At 37.3% G+C, this 13,802-nt stretch overlaps 1 protein-coding gene across 1 annotated transcript in view; it reads left to right on the top strand.

Moving 5' to 3' along the window:
- The window catches only part of LOC106871294 (EF-hand domain-containing family member C2), a 38,328-nt gene extending 26,127 nt beyond the window's left edge, over positions 1 to 12,201 (top strand). Inside the window, exons 10-11 of the mRNA XM_089337494.1 lie at positions 6,263 to 6,355; positions 11,276 to 12,201. Of these exons, the coding sequence (XP_089193620.1) occupies positions 6,263 to 6,355; positions 11,276 to 11,468 (286 nt within the window). The 3' untranslated portion in view covers positions 11,469 to 12,201. The remainder of the gene's footprint in view (positions 1 to 6,262; positions 6,356 to 11,275) is intronic.
- Positions 12,202 to 13,802: the final 1,601 nt, after the last annotated feature.

The following is a 13,802-nucleotide window of genomic DNA, read 5'->3' on the forward strand; positions in this document are numbered from 1 at the left end:
AATATTATTTTACTCTTTCTCGGTTTGCCATTTTTTGAAGCTAGGTACAATTTGAAAGATAAGCAATATTAGTTTACATTATAGTTTTCAAAATAGTATTTTATTTTTTATTTAGACAGAGGCCCTGGGAAGGAGTAGAGGTTTTGAGTTTTATCTGAGAAGACACATACACATAGAAAATTTCTTTACATTAGATATAATCCTCAACCTACCTAGTTGCAATGATGCTACCCTTAGAAACCCCACCCAACTCAATAATATCACCCTAATGCGACCCTCCACAATACTACCCATATGACCACATACACCAATGGCCATACCACCTCCAACTCCAACACTGGTTATTGATAATGCCTCTTGCTTTTCTCTTCTGCTAACTAGCCACAACAAACCTAACCTTCTCAATGATTAATTCCAATCCCATTACAAGCAGGAAAAGCTGCAACTTTCAGGTGTCTCAACTATGCCCTCTTTCAAGTTTCTGTCTGTGCAAATGCATAGTAGTAACACCACACTCCCACCAAACAAGGGTCTATTTCGGAGGCACTGTTGATTTTAAGAGACACTACTGAGCACTCATAAAATCTTTTTCCAATTCAACTTTTAAATTATCTACCTCTTCAGCAACTTAAATACACAACCGCAAATCCCCAGATATTCCTTATACATTGTCCTGGCCCATCATCAGTAAGGCTTCCCCATACAACACCAACCTTGACATTTTTATACTGTTTAAGGGAATCGCTAACCTTTGCAACCACAACTCTTCATTAATTAAGACATTCTCAGAATCCTTTGATGTAAACACAGGTACTAAACATCATTTTTCCATTTTGTGAAATCTATGTAACCCCCTAATTACGATTAACCTTAACTACATTTAATATTAAGTTACAAACTTGTTCACACTAATAACTAAAACCTTTCTGCTACATATTCATTCTGAATATTACCTTTGATGATTACTCCTGCCCAGAACATCCACCCTTACAGCCACCCTTAACCTCGTTCCTTGAATTTCATTTCTCCATCTCCTCCTTGCTTCTTCAAACAAAACTACTCTTTGAAGCTGACCCATCCTCATTCCTAAAATTCACCCATTGCCACTTCACTAAAATATGATTAACTTTTAGTAGAAAGTGGGTTATACATCTTTAGATTGTATACCTGACTTTCTACTATAAAATTAAAGAAATAGACGGAACGCTGAACTCCAGACTAAACAACTTAAACAATATTTATTTAGATGGTAAAACATACATATCTTTAGTTATACATCTTTAGAGGTGAGAATAACGAGCTGTCGAGTATAAGACCGAAAGATGTAGGGACAGCTTTTAAACACACGTCCATGCTCAATCGCTGGCCAGCGAGGAAGAGAATGAATTGAGCGGGAAACACTTGCTTTATTAATTCTACGCATGCACAGGTGTTACTACAAACTCTTTCCCCACTTTTCTCTCACTCACTACATGTGTGTGTGTATATATATATATATATATATATATATATATATATAGGAATCTTGCAGGCGTGAAGTGGATTTGATCCACTATACCCAAATTTGACTTAACACTGCGTCAGAACTTTTCCCACGGTGGAACAACGGTTTTGATCTGTCAGCAGTTAGATATGACCCAGACGCCTTTAGCCAGGCCGAAATTCTTTACCTTGTATGCTTTACGTACAAACTGTTATACTATTACACTGGCCTACCCGTCGTGGTATGGCATTTATTAACGTAACGGTAGATAAATATTTCTATAAAAACTTCGATCACTCTTCATCGTTCATCTTATAACCAGTACAATTGGTAAATAATACTTATTGTTACAATGGGTGACACATCGACTACACAACACAATAACATTAACCGTTACATTGGTAACCCTACCGTTACATATGTATATATATGTGTGTGTGTGTGTGTGTGTGTGTGTGTGTGTGTGTGTGTGTGTGTGTGTGTGTATATGTGTATATATATATGGGATGAGGTGGTGAAGCATGACCTTTGAACATTGGGCCTCACAAAGGCAATGACAGGAGATTGTGACCTTCAGAGATATGCTGTGATTGAGAAGATCCAACAACTAAAGTGAGATCGCAGCCATGGCCAATGCCAGTGTTGCATGTCCAACCCATTTATGAGTACCCTTGATGCATCAGGCGATATGATATGCTTGAGAAGACCTGTTGAATCAAGTAAATCCAAAATTGTAGCTGTGGCCATTGGCCCCTGTTCCAGTGGCACGTAAAAAGCACTATCTGAATATGATAGATGCCAGGACCGCCTGACTGGTTCCTGTGCTGGTGGCACGTAAAAAGCATCCACTATACTCTTGGAGTGGTTGGCATTAGGAAGGGCATCCAGCTGTAGAAACACTACCAGATCAGATTAGAGCCTGGCGCCTCCTACTAGCTTGCCAGTCCTTGGTCAAACCATCCCACCCATACCAGCATGGAAAATGGACATTAAATGATGATGATGAATGATGTCACACACACATACATATATGTATATAGCCTTACATATACATATATACACATACATACATAAACACACTCACACACACATATAAATATATGTATATATACCAACATATGCATATCATGTGTGTATATGTATACATGTGTGAGTGTGTATATACATACACATGTATATATACATGTGTGTGTGTGTGTGTTTATATATATATATATATATATATATATATATATATATATATACACACACACACACAAAGTATGGGGTTTTAGTTCACAGGTGATCTAAACCAGGGGTTTTCAAACTGTGGTCCATGGACCACAGGGGGTCCGTGGACAGCAAATACTTTTTATGGCCAATTTGATTTTATATATGTTTTGTATTCGAAATTTTTTAACTGACAATAAACCTATTTGTTAAATACTGTTAAATAAACAAATGTAAAAATATGTTATTTTAAGCAAATATTTATGTATAAATTTCATAAGCGTTTATAAGGGGGTTTCTAAGGTAAAGCCTGAAATATAAAGGGGTCAGCAAGTCAAAAAGTTTGAAAACCCCTGATCTAAACAATTAGGTACGCTAGGCAATTTTTTCCCAATAATAATATTGTATACTACTTGAGATGTTTGCCTTGCCTTAATGTTTGGTGTCCTCTTTAGCAATTATATATATACATACATGTATTTGAAAAAATGATCAGAAATGGCTTTTCTGATAATTTTTCCACTTTAATAATTAGATCTTTATTAGTTATTAAGCATAATCTTTTTTTAAATACCTAATAACTTACAAACATCTCAGTATTAAAGTGGAAAAATTATCAGAAAAGTGATTTCTACACCTACAATACTGAACCAAAGGCTTTCTAGTTTTTATTTTACTACACACACACATGCACCTATTTAATTTATCTTTCACTAGTTTCAGCTAGAGGCTGGGTCCATACTGGAGCACCGCCTTTCAGTGTGTATGGGTTTTCTTTCTTTACTGCTTTTGCTGAAGCAGCAGGTTGGAAGGATGTACTCTTCTTTTTTGCCTCCTGCTGCAGTATAGATTCATCAGGTATTTCAAAGAAAACTGTGTCCAAATGCTCTTTGAAGATCCCCATATCTCCACCTCACATACCTCTGAGGTTGTTTGGCAGAATGTTGAATAGTTGTGACCCCTGAAACACAAATTGTTACAGTACTGGGTTCTTATTTGAGATGGAGAAGAGAGGATATTTGGTATTATGCAGTGCTATCCAGTTCAGTAGTTGGTATTGCTTTCAGCTCCAAAATTGGGAGTTCCACCTTCCAGGATCTTGTTTCTCCCTACGGATTAGAGCTTCAGTTCCTTTAGCCTCACCCAGTAGCTCATCGTTTCATTTCATTGAGTCAATCTTCTTTATGTAGTGGAGCTGAATTGCCTCAAATTCTGCTATCAGTTTGACACTCTGTGGTGACCACAGATGGGAACAGTAATCCACATGACAGAGAATAAAAATTCTCCTCAGGAGTAGTGCTGGTTTTTTTTTTTTTTTTCTGGTTCTGAATGATTTCAGAATCCATCCAGCTACTTACCTGAATATTGCTGCCATCTTGGTAATATGTACATGGAATTTTGCATCATTATTCATGTGGGTTCCCAGTTCATGCATGACTGGGATTACAATACCCACTGGTCCTGTGTATTCTGATTGTTGTCTATTTGTGGGCAAGTAGTGGAGTGCTTGAAACTTCTCAGCATTGTACTGCATGTTATTTTCATCAGCCCATTTGTATACTGCATGCAGTATAAAAAAGGGGTTGATGAAAATTGTTTAGCAGTTTTAGCATATCATCTGGGTCCTTGATTGCCAGTGATATTTTTGTATTATTAATGTAGCTGGTGATAGTGGCTGATTGTATGGCCAACGGAAAGTCTGAGAGGGCCACCACAAGCAGCAATGGTCCCAGTACAGTTCCTTGAGGGACTCTGCTGTAGACTGATGTCTCCCCAGGGAGAGCACCATTGGCAGAAACTGTCTAACTTCCTTTTAGAAAGTCAAGCAGTCACCTAATTTTGCAGTGATGCCAAGGCCATGCAATGTGTAACATATCATTCCATACTTAACTTTGTCAAAGGCCTTGGCAAAACCAAGATATCACATTCACATTTGAATAGTTGAGCTGCTGTTTCTGTACCATGACGGAATGCTATTGTAGCTGTGAGAGGCAGACCCCCCCTCCAAAAAAAAACCATGTTGCATGTTTGTGAGCAAGTTATTTTCTTCTAGGAATGTGATCAGCCTCCTTCATATATATATATATATATATATATATATATATATATATATATATATATATATATATATATATATATATATATATATATATATATATATAATATATGAGTATGCATTTGTTTTGTGAAAATGCAAATGTCATTTTGAATGTCGAATTGTTTTTTTTTTTAATTCTGATTATGTTCTTTTATGGTTTTATTAAATGATATTTTATTATCAGTGTATAACATTTCATTTGACTCCTGTACTTATTTTTTATATTATATTTTACTTTTTACTTTAAATTCTCTGTATGAGTTATCTTATTGTTTATATGAGAGAGGAGTTCTTCATTGTATCTCAGTCCCTTGTGTAGATGTACAGGAAGCAGTTGAAGGAGAGAACAAGTTCAACCAGATGAAGAAGTGTAGAGGTGTCAGGCTGGGAGTTGGGTTGAATTTCTAAGAAGTGTTTGAGTGCAAGAAACACTGTATGGTGTGGGATCACTGTAAAAATTCTTGATATCAAGAGTGAAGAGAAGTTTCAAGGGGCCAGGAGAGAAAAAGAAAGAGTTGAAGAGATGGAGAACATGGTTAGTGTCACAGATGTGGGAGTGGAGGGAAGCCACTAGGGGGCCAAGGACATGGTCGAGGTATTTTGAGATCATTTCCGTGGGGCAGTTACAGGCAGAGACAATGGGGCAACTAGGGTTGTTGGCCTTGTGGATTTTGGGAAGGAAATAAATGATGGTAGGGTGTATAGAGTGCAGACAATGAGGTTTGAGGTGGTGAGAGGGAGATGGGAAGAGGAGATGAGGTTATGGATAGTGGAGGACATAGTCTGTTGTTAGGCATGGCGCTGGAAGGCAGAGGGGAAAAGGAAGAGGTGTCTTGAAGTTGGCGGAGAGGTTCAGCCTTGTAGAGGTCTGCATGCCATACCATCACAGCTTCACTCTCATCAGCCAGTTATATGATGATGTCTTGGAAGCGTTGAAGAAATCAAAAGGCTGAGTGTTTGGCTGGGGAGATGTTAAAATTTCGGGGACACCTGCGAAAGTTAAACCAGTCCTCGACACACAGGCAGATGCTTGGAACTAGCCAGGAGCTGGTGTCCAGTGGAATGGTCTGTGGCCCAGGTAAGTGAAGCAGTCCTCTTCATTAGATGCAGATGGAGTGTTGTGGAATACCAAATTACACTTACATGTTATTGATCAACATTAAACTACAACAGAATGTATTGAATCAGTCTGAGGCTACAGTAGAAAATATAGCTCGCTACTGGGCAGAGGTAGAAAAGTATTGTTCAAAATGAATTTACAGCAGAAGGTATTATTCAATATGAGGCAGGAGTTGAAGGAATAACTCAATATGAGGTGGAGGTAGAAAGTATAACTCAGCATCAAGCTACAGTATACAATGTTGTAAATTGAATCAAGCATAGATCTTTGTGAATGTAAAACAAACCTTTTATCCAAATGGCCATACTTGCACCAGATTTTCATCTGTTATTCTGGTTTTCTTTTTGTAAAGAACTGGTTACTTGCCTGCCTCAGCAATTCGAAGAATAATGTTAGGTCAAAAATTTCCAATCTCAAAGGATTTACTGGATCACCTTCTACAAGGGTAAGTGGAATTTACAGGTATTTGATTTTTTTAATTTTTTAAATCTTTGCTGAGAAGTTCACTTGCCAACTGTGTGGTTTCACGTTCCATCCTTCAAAAAAGCACTCTATGCAAATGTCTTCTTTGATAACCATAGATTGGGAATGCCTTTTGAATGAAATTCTGTAAATGGCAACCTACCATATACATGCAAACACACATAGGTGCCTTGATATATCTATATCTTTCCATCGATCTATACATATAAATAAATATGGCTGGCTTGTTAGCAATTTTTAAACCAAAAGACAAATATTTATATGTCGCTAAAGCAACTGTGAGTGCTATTCAGCACCAGTATTGCTAGAAATAAGAGTTAAAACAACTCATAGTGACTACGAGTTGTTTCTACTCTTATTTCTAGCAATACTGGTGCTGAATAGTGCCCTCAGTTGCTGTGTGTGTGTGTGTGTGTGTGTGTGTGTGTGTGTGTGTGTATATATATATATATTCAAATTAGAAGAATGAAGAATTTGAACTTTGAAACTTTGTTAATTTCCAGTTAGAATAAACGTCTGACAAACGTTTCAGTTGCTTCACACATATTCATATGCAGCGATTTATGGATTATTGGTGCAATCTCTTCGGGGTGAATGAATTTGACATCGTTTGAAGAGGAATTTTCCTCAATTACTTTGAGTTATGTTTTGTTAGAGTCTGGTCTCTGACAATAACAGACACACACACACACACACACACACACACATACACTATGATGGGCTTCTTTCAGTTTCTGTCTATGGAATCTACCAAATCCATTCACAAGGCTTTAGTTGGCCTAAGGCCATAGTAGAAGATACTTGCCCAAGATGTTACATAGTCGGATTGAACCTGGTGCCATGTTGTTTAGAAGCAAACTTCTTACCAAGCAAGATTGTCTGTGGAAGACCTGCAGTCACAGATGCAGACCGGTCTCCCCACCTCTCCACATCACAAATGTTGTCCAAAGGAAAGACAAAAGCTGATACAACTCAGTGCCAGAGACATTGCAACTCATTTCTAGAACTGAGCAAACTGGAACAACATGAAATAAAGTGTCTTGCTCAAGAACACAACACACTACCCTGTCCAGGAATTGAACTCCCAACTGATTCTAAGCCTGATGTTCTAATCACTAAGCCATGTGCCAACAAATACATACATGCATACGTATGTGTGTGTGTGTATGTATTTGTATATACATATCATCATCATCATCGTTTTAACATCTGATTTTCATGCTGGCATGGGTTGAACGGTTTGACTGAGGACTAGCAAACCAGGAGACTGCACCAGGCTCCAATCTGATCTGGCAAGGTTTCGACAGCTGGATACCCTACCAAACGCCAACTACTCTGACATTTTAGTGGGTGCTTTTTATGTGCCACTAACACGGGGTCATTCAGGCAGCACTGGCATAGACCAAACTTGAATGGTGCATTTTACGTGCTACTGAAACAGGAGCCAGTCAAGTGGTACTGGCATCAGCCACGACAATCAATCAATCTTATTTGGCTCACCAGGTTCTTCTCAAGCACAACATCTCCAAAGATCTTGGTCACTTGTCATTGCCTCTGTGAGGCCCAACATTCAAACGTCATGTTTCACCACCTCATCTCAGATATTCCTGTGTCTACCTCTTCTGCAGGTCCCACCTCTTTTAGGGTGTGATACTACTTCACACAGCTGTCCTCATCCATACATAACACATGACCATACCAGCGCAATTGCCTCCCTTGCACACCACATCTGATGCTTCTTATGTCCAACTTTTCTCTCAGGTCGCTTACACTCTGTCATGTATGCACACTGACATTACACATTCAGCAGAGCATACTAACTTCATTTCTTTCAAGCCAATGCATTTCCTCAGCAGTTGCAGCACATTTTTCACTACCATATAGCATGGCTGTTCGCACACATGCACCATACAGTCTACCTTTCAGTCCAAGTGAGAGGTCCTTTGTTACCAGTAGAGGTAGGAGCTTTGTGAACTTTGCCCAGCCTATTCTTATTCTAGTAGCTATACTCTCAGAGCATCCACCACTGCTACTGATTTGATCACCTAGGTAACAGAAGCTGTCAAATACTTCTAGTCACACTCCACCCCCCACCCCGGCATGTGATGGAAGCTGTTTTATGCACATTTCCAGTGTTTGTTGCCCATCTGCCACACACAAAAACTATCTTCCCAGTTAACCTTCCTTTGAAATTGCTGCAGCTCTTATGAGTCCATAGCTTACACCAGGTACATCTTATGAAGTTTCTACCTATGCCTTTATCAAGCAGGGCCATCAACCTAAAGAGATTTGTGGTTTGTCTATTTTCTTACTAAGACTTTTGACTTTGCTAGATTTTGTCTTTGCTAAGGCCCTTCGATTCTTGACCTTGCTTCCACACCTGAAATTTCTCTTCTAGTTCTGGTAATAACTCAGCTATTAGAAAGGTCTAATACATACATATATATATATATATATATATATATATATATATATATATATATACTGCAGGTATAGACATTCTCACATGCATTCGTATATTGAAATGCTTGTGTGTGTATTCAATATATCATCATCATCATCATTTAACATCTGTTGTCCATGCTGGCATAAGTTAGATGGTTGATCAGTTAGGAGGCTGCACCAGACTTCAGTCTGATCTGGCATGGTTTTCTACAGCTGGTTGCCCTTCCTAATGCTAACCACTCCAAGAGTGTAATGGGTGTTTTTATGTGCAACTGGTACAGGTGCCATTTGTGTGACACTGATATCTGTCATGACTGCGATTTTGTTTAGCTTGATGGGTCTCCTTCTCAAGCATGACATAATGCCAAAGGCCTCGGCCATTGCCTCCATGAGGCCCAGCACTCAAGAGAAACTCAGCCACTTTGCCTTCGTGAGGCTCAATACTCGAAAGCAACTCAGTCACTTTACCTCTGTGATACTCAATGTTCAAATGGTGCTTTTAAATATTCAAATATATGAATGTATGTGAGTGTGTGTATTTTGGTAGCAGTGCTGTGGCTGGTGGTTATAACTTGTCTCAATCTTTTTTTAAGTATTTCATACAGTGTTATCTTTAAGAAGCCAGTTGATTGATTGCTAGATTCAAGGAAGGCACCTTTATATTGTAGCTTGATGTACAAGGAAAAGTTAACAAATATACTTCAGATGACACTCTTTTGTCTGAATATGAGTGCAGGCATGGTTGTGTGCTTCAGAGATTTGCTTCACTATGACATAGTTTAAGGTTCAATTCCATTGCATGGCACTTTGAACAAGTGTCTCCCACTATAATTCTCAGTGTCAAATTTCAGAGACAGAAAGATTGTGAGAATCTATAGAAGTAACTACTCTTCCTTTTGAATGGTAGACTATCCATTATCCAGTCTATTTAAAACTCTCACATGGCCCTTTGGTGCCTTTATCAGAATCCATTCTGTTGCAAGAATTTTGACCTGGTCTCTGCTTCCTTTCAGCTGTCTTGGAGCTTTCTATAAACTTACAGAGACTGTATTCTCCAATAGCGAATACATTTGATGGTAGAGTTCCATATATACTATATCTGGAAAAAAAACTTAATTTTTTGTTCTTTGTCACTCGCTGAAAAAGGGGCATTTTTCATAATTGTTGGAATGTCTCCAATACTGGTGAGGTTGATGCTGTTAAATGTTAAAATCTAACACTGCAAAAAAGACATGGGCAAGAAGAGGAAATTCCAGAGGCTGATGTTACAGAGAGCAAAGACTAGGAATTCTGGTGAGATGACAGGGGTAGTGAGAGATAGAGAGAAAAGTGGGTTGGGAGTTAGTCATTGCTGGAATGTCTTTGATTATAAGTTAACTTGTTCTGGGAAGTTGCACAGTTAAACAAAAATATGTAAAAGCAGGAGAATCTTTACCAGTTAATTTCACATGCTAGTAAAAGCAATTGAATGTCTCTCAGATCTCATCCTATTGTCTTTAAAAAATGAGAACACAGTGGATAGTGTGTCGTTGGATAATATCCTTCTGAAGGCATGCGGCTGAAGATGGTGCCCCAGCATAGCTCTAGTTCAATGACTGAGACAAAAGAATTAGTTTTCGATACACTCTAGACAAGATGGTCGAAGCTGGAACGTCTCTCATTATAAATCCTCTTAATTAAAACTCATGTAGGTTATAGATGCCAACATCCATAAGATGAGACAACAAAAATACCTCCATGAGGATCAATGAAATTGCTAAAAATAATAGCTTAGATTAGTTTTGAATTGAATTTCCTTAAATTAATTTAATTCTTTATTTTAATCAAGTTATTCAATTTATTTTTCATCTAAGTAGTATTTAATATAAATACATTGAGATCCAAGTTACAACCCCATGATGGTGATCTATACTGAGACAATGCATCCACAACCTAGCCATACCTAATCCTATCTAAGATGCAATTCCAGTCCTTTATTAATACTAAAGAGCAAGATGTTCCAGGGATGTTGAAGAAACTTGAAGACATCCTGTCATTTTAACCAAGATGAAGCATGCATGGTTTCTAGTCAGATTGGTCAATTAGTTTTTAAATTCTTGTACAATGAAAAGTTTGATTTGGACTGATAACAAATTTAAATGTTACAAGGGATTTAGATTCGGTCTTTACTAATATTTCTACCAAATACTAGCCCCCAATGAATTGTATATCTTTAAGACAAGCATTATCTGAAAAGAAAAGTTGTCCTCCAATGACAAACACAACAGTGATTCACATATTTGCTTTTGAAACTGCATGAATGTATTAATAATGAATATGTACATTATCGTATAGATTCTCATTATTTTCCATGCACATGATTATTCATCATAATAATTATATATCACAAATAATTATATACCACATTTATTCCTGTTCTATCTCCTGATTTTTTTAGGTTCACTAATGAGGAATGTTCTATTGAGTACGAAGAGCTTGTTAGTAAAATTGACTGGCAAGCACATCAACTTTCACAAATTGTGGATGGAGATACAAATCTGCTGAATGTAATGAAAAGCAAGGTGGTAGTTGATGATGTGGCATATGAACAGCTGATTAATGCTCTCTACCCAGATGAAGAATTACAGTAGTTTCACGAGTGTGTTATGCAACATGTATTTTATGTGTACACGTGGATGTATGTGTATACATATGCATGCATGTACACACACACACACTCACACATATGAGTGAGTGGACAAACAAAAGAATGACACTCAACATATTTACTGGCAGTTACATGTATGGATCAAAACAGCTTTGATTCAAGTTTGTTGTTTCTGAGTTTCAAGTGTGATGCTAATCTTCAGCCATTTTCAGCCGTTGGAATACCAATGAATTTGAATAAAACTATTTTGATACATCCATCTATATATATATATATATATATATATATATATATATATAAATTATAGGTTTTTCATTGAGTTTACTATGGTTATTTGTAGTGTTTGTTAGAAGGGAAATCATACTTTTAATTTTTTCAACTCCTACAGAACGAATTCTGTATACATAGAAATACATATAAATACACATAAACACATATATTCATACACACACACATGCATATAAATACACAGGTACACACATGAGAATTATGTGTGTGCTTGTGAATGTGTTGGAGGAAAAATATACATAATGTAGGATAGCTAGGCAGGTAGAGTGGAATAAATGAACATACATATCTATACATACATTTGAGTTTGCATTGGAAATAACAGGATTTCAGAATAAATATTAGATTATACGTTCAAGATTTCAAACTCTTTAGGGTCATCTTTGTCTTACTTTGTTTGAAGGTCAATAAAATAAATACCTGTCATTTACCTGAGTTGATTCAATCAAATCATATAAATTTGATACCTTGTACCACTAACATAAGCATTTCATCCAGCATGCTTATGATTCTGCCAGCTTGCTCCCTTAATAATAATGATGATAATAATAATAATAATAATAATAATAATAATGATGATGATGACCACAAAAGTAGAAGGTGGGGTGAGCACCATTTTTAATAATGCTTGCTTGGAAATTTCTGGTTAACAGGCACTAATCCTCAGTTACTATAATGAAGCTCTCTGTTTCTGATTTGAATACAGATATTTTAGTTCAGATATGACCACTGATGGATCATATCTGAACCAACATCAGGATTGCTGGTAGGAACATTGCCACATCGGATAAAATACTTAGCATTTCTTTCAGATTTACACTGTGATTTCAAATTCTGCCAAAGTCAATTTTGTCTTTCATCTTTTCAGGGTAAATGAAATAAATACCAGTTGGACACTGGGTTAAATATTTGGCTCATCTTCTCCACCAAAATTTCAGGCCTTACACCTTTGTAAAAAGAATTTATCATTATTATTATTATTATTATTATGGCTGCCATACTGTGAAGTCACATAAATTTGGTGCTCCGTAAGTTGAAAAAGTATTTGTAATCTTTTCAGCCTTCAAAGGCCCCATTTTTGTCATTTCTATTGTCACCATTACATTTCTCAGATTATCTGGACTGTACAGATAGTAATTTTGTGTAGAAATATCCCCCTTTTTGCAGGGGGTGCACTTCTATAAAGTTTGAATTTTAACTGCTTTCAATAAAAGCAAATATTTTGGAATATTCTGTAATTATTTCAAAAGGCATCATAATGTTCAACAACGATAATTACTTCTTTTATTGGCTGCAAGGACTAATATAAAGATACATAAAATGAGATGACACAAGTATGAATGCCAGTGGGTTTTCAAATCAATTAAACATTATAAACAACAATAAAAAATTAAACAAAATAAAACTCCCAATAGGGGAGGCACTTTAAGGTCCTTGTAGAAAAACTCAGAAAAGCCACAGGTACCTGATCAACAGGGCAAAAGCCCTTCTCCTGTTATCTTTCACAGGTGTACACTCAGAATTGGTCCTTTCACACTGGCCATTCTTCCAATATTCACCCACCTTTGAATAAACTTGTTACAAGGCAACAATTCCCTCTCCACCCTCAACTTCCTTTTCAAGTGAAACTTGAAGAAGTCGACGAGGGCTTGGCCAAAGAGGAAAGTGTCTCACTTTAGCCGTTTCAGACAAGTCCACCATACTACTCCTTTCGCTACAGTCACCAGACAAATAAAAATTACCTGCTTCTCCTGGCCAATTGAAGGGTGACAGGGTAATCTTCACTATGGATTCAGCTGATAGCCAGGTCTGTCCTACACACAACTCCAGGTATTCGACATAAAAACCCACATGTCAGTAATACTCAGGCACTGGACAAGGGTGTGCAGAATGGTTTCATCATTCTAGCCGCACTACAGGCGGGACCGACTGATGGCACTTTCATGCCTGTAAAGTTTATCTCGTACAGGCAGTGGCCCTTGGTAGCACTGCTAGGCAAGGGATTTCTGGAAGTTATCCACTGACTTAA

The sequence above is a fragment of the Octopus bimaculoides genome, chromosome 19 (assembly GCF_046866305.1).
Source record: "Octopus bimaculoides isolate indiv1 chromosome 19, ASM4686630v1, whole genome shotgun sequence".
In the NCBI taxonomy this organism is placed as follows: domain Eukaryota; kingdom Metazoa; phylum Mollusca; class Cephalopoda; order Octopoda; family Octopodidae; genus Octopus; species Octopus bimaculoides.